Here is a 16538-nt window from a genome sequence, read left to right on the forward strand (position 1 = left end):
CACTGTCAGCAGTATTCATCCCGGGCGTGGACAACTGGGAAGCAGACTTCCTCAGCAGACACGACCTTCACCCGGGAGAGTGGAGACTTCATCCAGAAGTTTTCCACATGCTATTAAACCGTTGGGTAAAACCAATGGTGGACATGATGGCGTCTCGCCTCAACAAAACACTGGACAGGTATTGCGCCAGGTCAAGAGATCCGCAGGCAATAGCTGTGGACGCGCTGGTAACACCTTGGGTGTACCAGTCGGTATATGTGTTTCCTCCTCTGCCTCTCATACCAAAGGTATTGAGGATTATACGGCAAAGTGGAGTAAGACTAGTGGCTCCGGATTGGCCAAGAAGGACTTGGTACCCGGAACTTCAAGAGATGGTCACGGACGATCCGTGGCCTCTACTTCTGAGAAGGGACCTGCTTCAGCAGGGTACTTGTCTTTTTCAAGACTTACCGCGGCTGCGTTTGACGGCATGGCGTTTGAATGCCAGATCCTAAAAGGAAAAGGCATTCCAGAAGAAGTCATTCCTACCTTGATAAAATATACAGCCTCCTGTGGTGCCTAAGGTGGCACCGTGGGATCTAAATGTAGTTTTAGATTTCCTCAAATCAAATTGGTTTGAACCACTAAAGAAGGTGGATTTGAAATATCTCACATGGAAAGTGACTATGTTACTGGCCCTGGCTTCGGCCGGGAGAGTATCTGAACTGGCGGCTTTGTTTTATAAAAGCCCTTATTTAATTTTCCATTCGACATAGGGCAGAGCTGCGGACGCGTCCGCATTTTCTCCCTAAGGTGGTATCAGCGTTTCACCTGAACCAGCCTATTGTAGTGCCTGCGGCTACAGACGACTTGAAGGACTCCAAGTTGTTGGACGTTGTCAGAGCCTTAAAAATATACATTAAAGGACGGCTGGAGTCAGAAAATCTGACTCGCTGTTTATACTGTATGCACCCAACAAGTTGGGTGCACCTGCTTCTAAGCAGTCGATTGCTCGTTGGATTTGTAACAAAATTCAACTTGTACATTCTGTGGCAGGCCTGCCACAGCCTAAATCTGTTAAGGCCCATTCCGCAAGGAAGGTGGGCTCATCTTGGGCGGCTGCCCGAGGGGTCTCGGCATTACTACTCTGCCGAGCAGCTACGTGGTCAGGGGAGAACACGTTTGTAAATTTTTACAAATTTGATACCCTGGCAAAGGAGGACCTGGAGTTCTCTCATTCGGTGCTGCAGAGTCATCCGCACTCTCCCGCCCGTTTGGGAGCTTTGGTATAATCCCCATGGTCCTTTCAGGAACCCCAGCATCCACTTAGGACGATAGAGAAAATAAGAATTTACTTACCGATAATTCTATTTCTCGGAGTCCGTAGTGGATGCTGGGCGCCCATCCCAAGTGCGGATTATCTGCAATACTTGTACATAGTTATTGTTAACTAATTCGGGTTATTGTTTAGGAAGCCATCTTTCAGAGGCTCCTCTGTTATCATACTGTTAACTGGGTTTAGATCACAAGTTGTACGGTGTGATTGGTGTGGCTGGTATGAGTCTTACCCGGGATTCAAAATCCTCCCTTATTGTGTACGCTCGTCCGGGCACAGTACCTAACTGGAGTCTGGAGGAGGGTCATAGGGGGAGGAGCCAGTACACACCACCTGACCTGTAAAAGCTTTACTTTTGTGCCCTGTCTCCTGCGGAGCCGCTATTCCCCATGGTCCTTTCAGGAACCCCAGCATCCACTACGGACTCCGAGAAATAGAATTATCGGTAAGTAAATTCTTATTTTTTTTTTTTATGTCACTTACTGCCAAGTGTTTTTATTTGCTATCTAACTGTTTCCCATCGGGGTAAATATACTATAAGCTTTTAAAAAAATTTTTTTAAAGTGGAAGTTTTATCCAGAGCAACCAATCAAATTCTAGCTATGATTTATGTAGTACATTGTAGAAAATAACTGAATTGTTACTGGTTGCTATGGCCGACCTGTACACTTTTTAAATTTTTTAGTAAATCTGCTTCAAAGTATTCAAACTGGATGTTAAAAAGTGACTGGAAAAATGTGCTGTGACCTACAGCAACTAATCTGCTTTTATTTTCCAAGTTGTAAAAAATGATTGCGATGCGACTCGGTTGCTATGGGTTATTTCACCTTATGTATGTAGTTTGGAAAAAGTTTGCATTTTGAATGCAGAATCCGTGCCTTTTGCCTGAAATAAAATTGATTTTAACATGCCCTAACCGCAAAACTGTGGAAAATAAAAGTTTTAGGGGCCTATTTATCACAATCCGAATCCAGGATGCGGATGACAGGTGGTAAAATCGCCCCAACTCGCACTGCGATAATTGATTACATCGCAGGGATGTATCAATTATCGCGTGCAGGGACAGAGCTTGCGGTCAGGCTCTGTCCCTGCGATGATACTCCGCAGCATCATCGGGGTATTTTTCATAAAAAATACCCCGATGTCCTGCTGCGCATGCGCCGCCCCCGCCGCTACCGGTCAACAACCCCCATCGCGACTACCCTCACGCCCCGTGGACCCCCTTCCTCAGCAGATCAATATACTCACCAGTCCAGGGAGCCGGTCCGCGCTGCTCCTGCCGGGCCGCTGGATCCTGTGCGCTGTGGTGAACCTCGGTGCTGTAAAGTGCGCTGCCGCTTTGCAGCGTCACTTTACTGCACTGGGGTCACATTGCAGCACATGGGGGTCCCGGCGCCCGGCAGCGCTCACCGGAGCAGCGGGGAAACGCTCCCTGGACAGGTTTGCATGGGTTTTTGTTTTAACTTTTTTTTTCTTTTTACACTGTGATCAGCTTGTGTCTCCATCGGGCACACATAGCTGATCACTCTGGCGGGTCCACGCTCAGCTCTCTCTGCCAGGGGCAAGTGCCACATTATCGCAGTGCTGCCCTGTGATCTCGCCAGCCTGAGCTGAGATTATCACAGGGCACACTGCGGTATTTTTTCACATTTTTTTTAAAGTAAATTTGGCCACATCACATTTCCCATTATAAGTATGGGGAATGTGATGCGGGTTACTAAAAAAAAAGTGAATTAAAGGGTTTGGAGCAGTTTTTCATGAAATCTGCTCCAAATGCCCTTTAATACATTCAGGTGATACTAAAATAATGTGAAAAGGGTGTGATAACAGAAAACAGCCTTTTTTACATTATTTTAGTAAAAATAATGTTAATAAATAGACCCCTTAGTTCTTATGAACTTCAGTGAAAGTGTACAGTAGGAATAATAGTGGTGCCACAGAGGTATGAGGTGCGGTGTTCCTAATTACTTGATGTGTCGTGTACTCACAAATAACGATGTAGCCAAATATTCAACGGTGAAGGGCGCACATCTCACTATAACATAATGCATTTAGTGATATCCTTTTGAAGAATCTTGCATACACTATATGGGTGTACATTACAGAGCACGGTCAGTCTTTTTTAGCATCACTCCGCTGATTAACATCCATAATGTGAAGCCTTCATTTCTGGTTAAAAGAACTTACGGAACCATAGGAAATCAGTTGGGATAGGGGATAATTCAGACCTGACCGCTAGACTGCGTTTTCATACTGCAGGAGATCAAGTCTAAACTGCGCATGCGTATGCAGCGGCCGCGTTGCATGGGTACAAAGCGGATCGCCACTCAGCGATGGGTTTGTGCAAATGATCCATTCGCACGGGTGATCACAAGGAGATTGACAGGAAGAAGGCGTTTGTGGGTGGCAACTGACCGTTTCCGGGAGTGTCTGGAAAAACACAGGCGTGTCCAAGCGTTTGCAGGGAGGGTTCCTGACGTCAATTCCGGTCCCGGACAGGCTGAAGTGATCGCAGCGGCTGAGTAAGTCCTGGGCTGCGCAGAGACTGCACAAAATCTGTTTGTACAGCTCGGCTACACATGCGATCGCACACTTGCAAAGCGAAAATACACTCCCCTATGGGCGGCGACTATGCGAACGCAGGACTGCAAAAAAACTCTAGCGAGCGATCAGGTCTGAATTAGCCTCATAGTTTTATAGCGTTTTAACCGTGATCGTCACCTGGTCGCTAAATATGGATTTTACTCGGCTTTCCTTTGTCACCTGCCTAAATCACGTCTGTTAAGCTTATAATCAATTGACAGAATTAATTAACTTTAATCCACATGACAAAAAAAATGAGTAATTGGTTTCTAATCACCCACGAGTGGGCGATTGTCGGCGGCAATGCTTATGGTGGGAATAACTCCAGTGGAATAATCACCGGTGTAACTGTTGCTCATTTTCTTTTATTATGAGATAGAATCGCATAAATGCAGATCCTTCCACTTACCTGTCCAACCTGCAGAGTCGTGTTTTGCATAACGGGTCACGCCAATCTTTCACTGCTTTTCTTTTTCATGCAAATTAAAGTATTTTCCATATTTGTAGCTGTTTATTGCAGGAGTGTGAGGATAGCTCTCGCAATATAGCGTCATGCGATTCGTGCAGTGCGCTTTTACAGTATTAATTGTACATTACAGACGTTTTCATTGGGGTAAATTTACTAAGATGGGAGTTCTATTTAAGATGAGATGTTGCCATAGCAACCAATAGGATTCTACTTCTCATTTATCCTAGCACCTTCAAGAAGATAATACCTGGAATATGATTGGTTGCTATGGGCAACATCCCATCTTAGTAAATTTACCCCATTGTCTCTACCACTGGATAGAGATAACGGGGAACATTTATATAATCTGGTACACTTATAACCATCCTCAAAAGTGATACAAGTCTTAACAGCCCACAAAGCTTCTAACCGTCATTTCCTTGTACAACACGTCTTTGTAAATAAGTTGTTCTGCAGTCTTCATAAATGTCCCCAAGTATTCCAAACCTCACGTGTCTTTGTCTTGTGTCCGTCCTCTGTCTCTTATTTAAAACATAGATTTCCAGCAGAGATCCCAATGGCTGTTTAAGAGAGAAATGCGCATTTACCTTGCAGAAGTTGTCGCTTCTGGGAAATGCGATTATATGCGAACACTTTTAAACCTCTGGGTATTCAGAGAATGACCCGCGGCAATGCAGTAACAGAATTCCAGTACAGCGACAAAATCCCTGCTGGGAAATGCAAGGACTCCGGGGGGAGACTTATCAAAGCTTGGGAAGAGATAAGATGGAGAGAGTTAAAGGGCCAGCCAATGGTCTCCTGTCAGGTTACAGAGTGTGGGGTAGATGTATTAAGAGTCTGTATGTGGGAGCAGTGGTTTCAGCCTATGTTATGTGCACTGATACAGCTTCTCCCCCATGTATTAATGTGCCGATGTGTGGTAAATAGCGCCCCTGTCATTATTGGCGCTGCTATCTTTAAGGTAAGTGCGCCGATACGCGGGGCAATGTTTGATCGGGCAGTGGCACTTACCGCTCCGACACCTACAGCTGTCAGTTTTGCCAGCTGCAGGTGTCATTGGCCAATCATCACAGCAGGGATAGATCCGTCCGTGCTGTGGCGGCTGCCGGCTCCAGGCTGCACAGGAGATCTCGCGATAGTAGTGAGATCTCGCACATGCCCAGTGAGCCGGCCGGGAGAGGAGAGAGAGAGCGCATCAGCACTAAGCCGACGCGCTGTGTCTTTCCTCCACTTCCCCACCCCGGCATTTGGAATGTTCATACATCTCGTCGGTGTAGCTTCCTGCTGCGCCTTGATAAAGAGGAAAAGCAGGAAGCGGTATAGCTATAATACATCCCCCCCCGTTTGAAAAACGACAGTTAGGAGCTGATTGGTTGGTATTTTATCTCTCGCCAAGCTCCGACAAATATCTCCCTTATTTGATGTCTGGCGTGTAAAATGTGTTCCAGAAACTAAGAACTTGGGTAAGAGAGTTGATAATTTGTATGGCAACACTGCAAGGAGTGAGTGTTGAGGCTATGAGTCAAATGTAATGAGGTGTGAGGTTCTGAAAGTCCCGGGGTTTCAGTGAGTTAGTAGGTACATTTAAGCTGACATATTTAGTGAGATAAAATAAACCAAACTCTCCGGACTTTCAGAATCCCCTGTCCTGATTACATCCAGCCCCGTGTAACATTATTATCTCTGGATGAGTCTATTTCTGCAGTGAACTACCAGTGAGAGCAAATGGTAATCCCCGAAAATCTAAATCATATCTAACACATATATATAAATATATATATATATATATATATATGGCAGACCCCCTGAAATGCAGCTTGCAGTGGCTTTGCAGCCATTGAGATACAATCAAAGGAGCCTGACAAAACTAAAGATATATGAGGGGCTTATATTCTGTAGGGAGAAGTGACTCTCTCCTGTCCACCACACTTTGGAGTAAATGTACTAGGAGGCACTTTGAAAGCTGCCGCATCTTCTGCATGTTTAGATGATGGATTTAAAGGGGCAGTTATAATATATACAAAGCCAGTCGTGTTTTCTATTTAATATAATTCCTCCTTCAAATCCTGCGGACGAAATCACCAATCAAATGGCCACTTTAAGCACTCTGTATAGATCACTATTAAAGGACAAATGGGTCTTTTTACTAAGCCTTGGATGGAGATAAAGTATCTCCGTCCACTTTACCTCCATCCAAGGCTTAGTAAATAGACCCCTAAGACCTTAATTGATGGGGACTTGCGTATACACCGTGGTGCTTATTTATAGCATAGCTATCATCCACTTATGCGGTGTGTAGTACTTTTCTCCAAACCCCTGAATCTCTTCTGTCGTATTGAGATATCCAGTGACCACCATAGCAGTAATAAATGATATTTTCCTGATAAAGATAATAGTTGACCTTTCTGTCATATTGTGAGTGTTCTGTTTTTTCACTGTGTTCAACGTTCGACAAATACAATCTTTTAGGTGGCTATGGATGACTACACCTCTATGTAGATCATTGTAAGAAAGTATTTCATATATTTTATTGTATTCATCAACTTTTCTTTACATAGTATCATATATATCTTTTATAATATTATGTATATCTGTATTCTATTCTATAACCGGACAGCTTGTGTTTTATGGGGATGCAGTCAATTTACCTCCAATCAAAATCCCGACGGTCAAAATCCTGACAGCAATTGACCGGCGGTCAAAATCTCGACATTTAAAATACCGACATGTAAAATGCCAACAGGTCAAAATGCAGAGATGACTTTTTTATGATTTTTTAATTGAAACCGACTTGTTCATACTTTACCATCCCAGTGGACCTGGAGGAGGAATATAATAGTGTTCCCGAAGCATGACGAGCGCACGCGGTACACTTATATGGTGTCCATGTCGACCTATGTCAACATACACACACAAAAACACAATGAAAAACACATGTCGGTATTTTGACCTGCCGGCATTTTACATGTTGGTATTTTGACATTGTCTGTATTTTAAATGTCGGTATTTTATCCATGTCTGTATTTTGACCGTCGGTCAATTGCTGTCTGGATTTCGACCATTGGGATTTTGATTGGAGGTATTTCATACTGATCCCGTTTTATGCTTTAAACAGTCCTCCATAGACCACCTAAATGAAATTTTTTCGTTCCTCTGTATCTGTATATTTTATTTTTATTTTCCTGCCGAAGTTTACTTTCCTTTTTCTCCTGTTGCAGTTGAATGCACATTTGTCAGAATGTGTTAATGCCCCCAGTACCTGCAGTTTTAAACGTTATGGCTGCAGTTTTAAGGTCAGTATTACAGATGTTACTGTTTGCACTTGACACCTCCGTGTCTCTAAATCCAGGGTCACTACATTATATTTCCACCAGCTCGTAAAAACACTACATAAAATCTCCCAAAACGTCTGACGTGTTAGTAATTCTGCATTAGCAGATCCGGGTGGGAGGGTAGGCAGTTGGGACAGAAGCATTTTGCGTTGGGAGATTAAGGGCTGCAAATTTTACCCTAAACAGAGATTATTCCTATTAGTTTGTCTATGAGGAGCTGCAAGAAACTGACGGCGTGTAAGTGAAGTTTGGGCTTTTGCAGTATCATTTTGTATGTGATGTTGTATAGTTTGCATTAGTCGTGTTCTAAGTATCCCCCGAAATCTTTATCTCTCACTGATGACGACTTACGAGGTGTAAACAGTTGAAGCAGAATGGTGCTAGTCCCATGACCCAATGTTCAGGGATTTACATTAAATGGGGGTATCCAATTACCTGCGGGTAATTGTATCACTGGGGGCTATCCAATTAGCCCAGATACGGGGCTCTCCTCCCACCGATGCCGGCACTTATGGGGGGGTTATACTTGAGGTACAATCTGGCAGAAGTGTCCGCCGGAGCCGCAATAACACATGGGATCGAGGGACTTATCCCCGATCCCATGTGTTTTTGCGGGATTGCTGGTCTCATTTCAGCCAATCAAAACGGCCAGCGATAATGACCATCGGATCCTGGAGAAACACTGCCGTCCAGTAGGTCTTCTCTGATGGGTTTTGATAACTGTGAGAGTTGGCAAATGGCCCAAACTGTAACTATTACCGTGCAGCATTACTCTTATTAAATAGGGAGCTGCAGTGTTCCCAGGGTTATATTCAGTAATCTATTTAAAGTAAGGCCATGGAAAAGACAATGTGAAGATCTAATTGGCTGCTGTAAATGATACCACGTGGATTAATCTTCGAGCGCCTCCTCTGTGCTGCTGTGGGGTCTGGGTGCAGCATTATTTAGTGGTGCACTCCGTTGGGCGAGGAATTAGCAAGGTGTGCTGGGAGTTGAGGCTTATTCCAGTTACGGGGGATCCCTTTGCCTGCCAAAGTAACTATTCTAATTATTCTGACCTTCGGGGGTCAGTAGATATTCCTAATCGTATGTCTAACCCACAGATGGTAAATACTGCAGACGTCTGCTGTCTGTTCTGTGCAGTGTGTTAGAACTCCTTCCCTTGTGTCTCAATGCCCTTGGCTTGTGTATTCATTGGTGTAAACTCTATATGCAAGATTCTCTATTATATAGATATGTGTTTATGGTTAGGTATCCGTATTATTTGGTGTATTTTGTGTCTTTATGTAATGTATATTTGTGTATTGCTATTGCAGAAGTCTATCTATCTATCTATCTATCTATCTATCTATCATTACATAGTAGGATACCAGTTATTCAAACTGACGTAGAATAGTTCAGATAATCGCTTTGTTTGTGTTACTGGACATGTATTTAACTATTTCTGTATGTATTATCTTTCATTTTACACTACTATTTTTTATTATTGAATAATATACCATCCAATATAATTTTGGCATTTCAGATAAGTGCCGTTCTGCAGTGACTCCAAGACCTATAAATTAGAGATGTGCGGTTCAGGTTTTCTTGAAGACCGAACACACCCGAACTTTGGGAATCCAAGTAGAATTTAGTCCCCATTCATTCATTTTGGAGATCCGAGTAGACAGAGTTCTGAGTTGGTTTTTCCCTCGAGTTCGGAACTGTGATTTAAGAACTGAATGTGGGGTTTTGGATTGCATGTAGGTCCCTCCCTTGTGATTTCAGGTGGCACTTCACTCAGGAGAGTGTATGGTGGGATGGGCAAAATTTACTGGAATGACTGGGAATTAATGTTATTGAGGTTAATAGTATTCTAGGAAGAAAAACAGGTCCAAGTTACATAATCGTATCTGTTTTATTGATTTTTAAAGAAACCCGGAACACTTGAGAGTGGTTTTGCAAAAGCAAAAGACGACGATGAATTAGAACCAAAATCCGGGGTCTGTGCACATTTCTTATACAAGTGTGACATTTTAGATGGCTATACTAAATAGTTCTACAATCTAAAAGATGGAAAGGTGTTACAATTCTTGGTCCTATTTACCAATCCGTAGCAATAAAGATTCTTCTTTTATTTATTTATTTTTTGTTTAACTTACGGCGACTAAAACAAAATGCTGATCACCGCAATTTAAAAAAAAAATATTGCAGGGGGTACAAAAGTGGTACTCCGCATCTAGTCACGTGGCAAGGGTTAATTTAGCGACTCGCCGATATGTCAAATGCCCATTTTGGGTTTCCCTCAATGTATATAAAACAGTGATTTTGTTTTATTTTATTTACTTGTCTTTTTTCTGTTTCTAGGGAACAAACCAACAAATTAAAGCACATGAATCCAGTTCAGCTGTTCAGCATGTCAATCTAATGAAAGAATGGAGCAGTTTCCTGGAGTCTAAGGTAACCTACACTTCCATGCCTCGTGCCTCAGTGACTGATATGACTCCATTCAGTCTGTAATTTTTTCTGCTGCTGTGTAACAGGGTGTGGAAGACTTTAAATTGTCTTTTCACACGGGATAAATGAAAACAAAAATAGCCTTAAGAATGAACAGCTCATATATGCAGGTTCCCGTATTACAGCCATTGCTTCCTTTTACTTTATGAGTTGTGAATCACTGGAATTTCCAGGAATTGCCAGACCGACCACATCTTGCTTCCCTGTTTGTATAAGAAGATACAATTAGGAACTGGGGGCTTATTCATATTTATTATACGGTTCGCAAATCTGCTTTTTTTTTTTTTTTTTTTAACGTCATTTCTGGCATTTTTATTATTTTGCTTCCTAATAAAAATCTTGATTTGTAAAAACATCCTTTATTGTAAAGAAATAAAGGGAGTTGTGTTTGAGGAAATGTGCGTTGGAGTGTTTCTAATGACATCAGCACGTGGGTTTGTGAAAACTTACCCAACGTTTAAGGGCTACAGAAGTTTTCCACGAGCCGTTTATTGAAGGGGAAGAGTTCTAATCGAATTTCCATTTTTGGAACAAAAAAGAGATGGGGGAATTCAATCACACATGATAATTTTTTGGATGCGAAAAACAGGATTAAATCCACAGTTTATTTTTATTTCTTTTTTTGGGGGGGGATTCAATTAGTGCCTGTCTTTATCTATTTTTGGGCAAAAACACATAGAATCTGTGACAAGTTCATGGACCTATGTGTTGTCGCTGCCGCAAACGTGCAAAAAACAAATCTGAGGTTTTTTTTAATGGGAGCGTGCCAAGATCCCCCCAAAAAAGGCCCTATAGCTGCCGGCGGCCGCGCTTTGGGGCTGCTTGGATAGCCTCCAGGGATCAATTAGCCTGGGGTAAAATACCTTGGCTAATTGAATACCCCCCTTAGGGAGCGTGTTATGTCTGGCTCTATAATAGTCAGCCTTTAGCTTTAGTTGTAAAATGATTAAAAAAAAAAAAAACACATTTTTATTGCGCTACTCAGCCAAAAATAATGTGGACACCTGTACATCACACCCCTTGTATGTGCTCATTGAACATCTCATTCCAAAACTATGGACACTTATATGGAGTTGGTGCCCCTTTGTTTCTCCTCTCTTCTGAGAAGGCTTTACACTAGATTTTGGAAAATGGCTAAAGGGGTTATTGTCATTGCATTTGGACATTGGGTATGTGACGTGGCGTACGAGGTCTTCTGTAGACCCAGAACGGGCCATTGGTGGCTGGCGCTTACTGACTGGTATATGTGCTGAACTTGACACTCCTAACCTAACATGGAAATGGATTTAGTGCATTTTTATGGACCAACACATGGAAATAATCCAAATAAACATTTTTGCTTTACATGAAACTTTGATCAAGATTGTTAATTGTGAAGTTTATATAATTATTCTAAATTCAGAATTTCCAGTACATTGGCTCACCGCACGTTTTACTTCCCAGGTGTCCATATTACAGAACGAAAGCTCTGAGAAAAATAAAAGTATACAGATCCTGCATAATCAGATGTGTAACTTTGAGGTAGAAATCGAGAGACACAAAGATTTGCTGAGAAATAATGAATCAAAAATTCACCAATTACAGGTAAGCTGCAGTGACGGTAATATTTCCGGTGTACCGTTGCTATGTTTATAGATACTTTGCAGACTTCAAGGAAGAAACATACAGATGTGTCCTCATACATCTTGCTTCAATACGCCACGCAGCGGGAGATTCCTGGCGGGAGTGAGCCGACGGGTCCCGTGCAGCTCCGTTAGCGTTGGCCAGATTTTCTTGCCAAAAATGCATTTATTTGCATTGCTATGCAAATAAGACGCACAAGCAGACTCTGCTGATTAAAATGATTTGTTTCTGCGGCTGTATCTGCATATGAAATGGTATCGCTGAAAATACTGAAAGTGAATGTGACCTGGGCAAACACATGAGCCCCAAGTTTGAAATAATGAAACATTGATTAGTCTACTATATGAAACTACCTACGGAATAGATTTACTGTAGTCAACCTTTAAAATTGTTGTATTTTATGTGTCTACAGCAGTGATTTTCAACCTTTTTTTACTCGCGGCACACCGAACAACATTTTCAAAAAGCCAAGGCACACCATCAGTTCCCCACAGAAAAAAACAAAACGCACACCTTGGCCCTCATAGTAAAAAAAAAAAAAAAATCCACACATACATTGGCCTACACAGAAAAAAACACTTACATTGCTCCCCACATAAATCCTATTGCTTACAGTCCCCACATGAATTATTCACATTGTTCCCCCCATAAATCCTTATTCTACCCACATAAATCCTATTGTTCCCCACAGGAGAAATAAAATAACAAATATTAGCCCCTACTGGTCAGCTGTCCTCCTCCCTGTCCTCAGTGGCGGGGGTTGTTCATAGTGGAGTGCTGCGAATACTGAGCAGCAGGCGGTCGGGCAGGTGTGGATGTGGGTGGGCAAAGAAAGCTGTGTATGCAGGCGGTAACTGGAAGATGTGTATACAGGCGTGTGGCCTGGCTGGGTGGTGAGACGCGGCGGCTGTGACCTATAATATCACACTGCCGTGTCTTCAAGGCATAGGTCACGTCCGGAGCACGACTGATCCTCTAAGAAGAGCCCGGGCCAACAGTTCACTCTGAAGGTACAGGAAGCTGCTCTGGCTCCGCGGCACACCTTGCAACTGGTCGCGGCACACTGGTTGAAAAAGCCTGGTCTACAGTATGTGTGTGTGTGTGTGTGTGTGTGTGTGTGTATATATATATATATATATATATATATATATATATTAGAGATGAGCGGATTCGGATTTACTCGGTTCTCAAAACGGCATCTTATTGGCTCACGGATGTCACGTGTTCTGGATAGCCAACCAGATGCCGTTTTGAGAACCGAGTAAAACCGAATCCGCTCATCTTATATAAATATATATAATATATATATATATATATATATATATATATATATATATATCTATCTCATTTTATCATGTACCAATGTGACATTCAGACATCAAACACTGGAAGGATCAGGCAGCACTCCACAAATTTATCTGTGTGTGTGTGTGTGTGTGTGTGTGTGTGTGTGTGTGTGTGTGTGTGTGTGTGTATATATGTATGTATGTGTGTATATGTATATATATATATATATATATATATATATATTATTTATTTATTATTATTATTTTTTTCTTTATTTTTTTTTTCTCCCGTTTTCTCCACTGTCGGGCGCTGTTGAGCACTGTGGCACATTACGTATCTGCAGCAGTGATAATTAGGAAACTAGTATAGACCAATCTGCTGGAAGACAGAATTCACTTTAAAGTGTAGATGGAGGCGATAGGTTGGTGTTTAGTTGAATAGTCTGAAAAGTTATTCAAGTATTCCTCATGCGCTGAACATGATACAATTCCCATATAGATAAAAATACACATGGGTCACTTGTAATTGAACCCATGACCCCAGTGTTGTGAGGCAGCAGTGCTAACCACTGTGCTGCATTTCCTTTGACAACTTTTATTTTTTATCATATACCCTACTGGATCTGCATCAGTGTAACGTTCTGCCATCTATTCTTGATACTCTTCACTGTGGATCCAGATATATTCTATTCAGCTCTTTGTGTTCTGTGGGGTGTATTCAATAATTGTCGGAAGCTTTCGACAGAAATAGGTCGGAAGGGGTTTCGACCTATTCAATAGGGGCTGAAGCACATGGATCGGCGGAATAGCCGCCGGTCCACGTACTTCTGTCGGAAACGGGGCCAAATCCGACAGGTTTTGGCCCTTTTCCGACCAACTCAGTCCGGCTTGAAAATAAGTCGGATTGAGGTGAGAAGACAACTGGTGCCCCCCCGGCCAGGCACCTCTCTCCCTGCAGCGCCTCCCCCTACCCGCCGCCGCAGACATATCCCCACGCAGCAAGCTCATCCCGCCGGCCGCCGATCTGTGCTCTCCCCGCCGCCCGCATGCACCTCTCTCCCTGCTGCCAGCTCCTCCTCCCCCCCCCCCCCCCTCCCCACCGCCCAGCTTACCCCCACAGCCGTCCTGCTGTTGGCGCATCTGCAGCCGCTGACAGCAGCGGCAGGACGAGTCCCTTGTGTACGGCCAAATCAGACAGTCGGATTTGGCCGTCCATTGAATAGGGGTTGTCGGATCCATTCTGACAACTGCATGTCGGAATGGATCTGACTCTTATTGAATATACCCCTATATCTTTTCTCTGCGCCAGAGACTGATAAGGTTAGAGACTAGAGCAGGAAGCGCACCCTAGGTGAGACGTAGCCGCTGTAGAAGATCCCGGTAGTAACAGACTGTCCTGTGCGCACGGATTCCATATGACTAATACGTAGTGGTTTCTGATGACATCACACTTCCTTATATGCGAGAACTGATTCACTACATTGCAATTCCTTTTTTTTATGTTGCTAGACAATTACTAACTGTGCAAACGTGATTGCTGCACTAGTGAGGTGTTATCACTGAGCGTTTCCTGTCTTAAGATAATAGAGAACCCAAGGAAGGGTACAGCTCTGAGCTCCAAGGGGGGTTTCATTCTGACATAACAGTTTCACAAATATTCGAAATAGGTAATTTCTTTGAAAAAATTTGCATAGACTCCAGAGTAAAGGGGTTAACGCATGAGCTGGTGTGGTAATAATTGTATTTAATTTGCACATGTATTCCTAGCAGTCACTTGGCGTTCACCTTCTTCCTGGCAATGGGTGATATTGAGAAGGGGTGAAAAAAAGGTCCCGTGTTCACTTTTTGTGAGAAGGTTTATTTGGTGTCTCCACAAGAACCTTCAACATCAGTCAGAACCTGATGTCTTCTTTATCTCACTTATTTCACTCCTCATGGTTGAAACAACACCCCACGGGCGCCTGGAACCATATTGGTTTCCATCTCGTTGTCAAAAGGAAAAAAAAAAGGAGCTACATAAATGTGGGTGAGGGTAATCTGGGATGCCCAGTGCCCATCCCGTATTTTCTTGTTTATATAAATAGCCTAATTAACACAACATACAAAAAACATGGCAGAGATGCAAAACAACATATAACAACGCAGAACCTCAGGTCAGCTGGATATTCAAAGAGTAACATTCCAACGTCAGTGACACCCAGTGCGCTAAATAGCCCCTCCTGAAAAAAGGGCAATGGTGTCACGGGAAGGGGCGTGGCCTTGCAGGAACCGCCCATTTGCATCACACTGGGGTGTGGCCAGGATTCCCGGAGAGGCTAAGGTTGCCCCCGGAGACTGCCGGCTCCTTCTCAGTGACTGGAGCCGGGCGCAGCACGATAATATTACAGTGCAGCACCCAGTCACTGAGGAGGTGCTGGCATTTTGGTGTCGCCCCCTGGAAATGGTGACACCCATGTGTGTTCTGCATCCCCCTGGTGACGCCTCTGACAATGTTCAAAATATAGCAAGTAGAGACATACAGTTAAAGAATCAGAAATAAATAGGTATAACAACTCAACGGGCCAGCGCGTATGGATAAGCGATGACTAGAATTCTGTCCAAAAAAAAAGCATACCGAGAAACCACACGTTTTAGAAGTACCTGGAGGCACCATTCAGGTTCTTGTGGCAAAGCGCCAAGATATCAGTATCAGTGGGGCTTCAGTGACATGCAATACAGACTGAAAGAAGCTCAGGGGCAGATTTATTAAGCCTGGAGAAGTGATAAAGTAACCCAGCCTGTAACATGGAAGTTAGGAGCTGATTGGCTGGTGCGTTATCACTTTATAAATCTGCCCCTCAATGCCATAAAAACTATCAACAAGAAATTGGAGAACCCAATTGTAAACCCCTACTGCTGCACAGCTATCATATAACAGACAAATATCCGGACAGAATAAATGAAAGTAGTACACATTGCCAATGTCTCTGAATAAAACAAATTCACCCAGAAACAAGACTTCCCCCCCCTCCCCCATCCACACACCCCACCCCACCTTGTATACCCGATCCCCTACCTAGGCATACGTGGATCCCTAAACAAACCCCCACCCCGCTACAATAGTCTACCTAACAGTCTCCCCCACCACCCCAAAAGGAAGGATACATTCCGATCAGCGCAAAAGCCGGCGGAACAAACTGCGCTAGACAAAACACCAACCAGAAAATAACTAGTAAAATGATTATAAACTAGAAGATACATGACAAAAACAAAAATGCCAACTAAACTAAAGCAGTTGCTAGCAAGGCCCTCCTGTAAATAGTTTGGAGCGGTGTCCCCCCAAAAATATCAACACCGCATAATAGAATATAAAACAAAAGAACATATTGGACATCTAAGTAACTGGGAAAAACAATGGGGACATTTAAAGGCAACAAGTAATTCACAATTTCCCC

General features: G+C 43.2%; 1 protein-coding gene across 5 annotated transcripts in view; it reads left to right on the forward strand.

The window, feature by feature from the left end:
- Nucleotides 1-16538, forward strand: part of TRAF3 (TNF receptor associated factor 3) — a 146608-nt gene that overhangs the window by 113405 nt on the left and 16665 nt on the right. For all 5 annotated transcript variants that reach the window (XM_063948484.1, XM_063948481.1, XM_063948480.1 and 2 more), the window contains 3 exons: nt 7586-7660; nt 10046-10138; nt 11639-11779. In XM_063948484.1, coding sequence (XP_063804554.1) covers nt 7586-7660; nt 10046-10138; nt 11639-11779 — 309 coding nt within the window. The remainder of the gene's footprint in view (nt 1-7585; nt 7661-10045; nt 10139-11638; nt 11780-16538) is intronic.

Source organism: Pseudophryne corroboree, chromosome 12 (genome assembly GCF_028390025.1).
Source record: "Pseudophryne corroboree isolate aPseCor3 chromosome 12, aPseCor3.hap2, whole genome shotgun sequence".
Taxonomy (NCBI): domain Eukaryota; kingdom Metazoa; phylum Chordata; class Amphibia; order Anura; family Myobatrachidae; genus Pseudophryne; species Pseudophryne corroboree.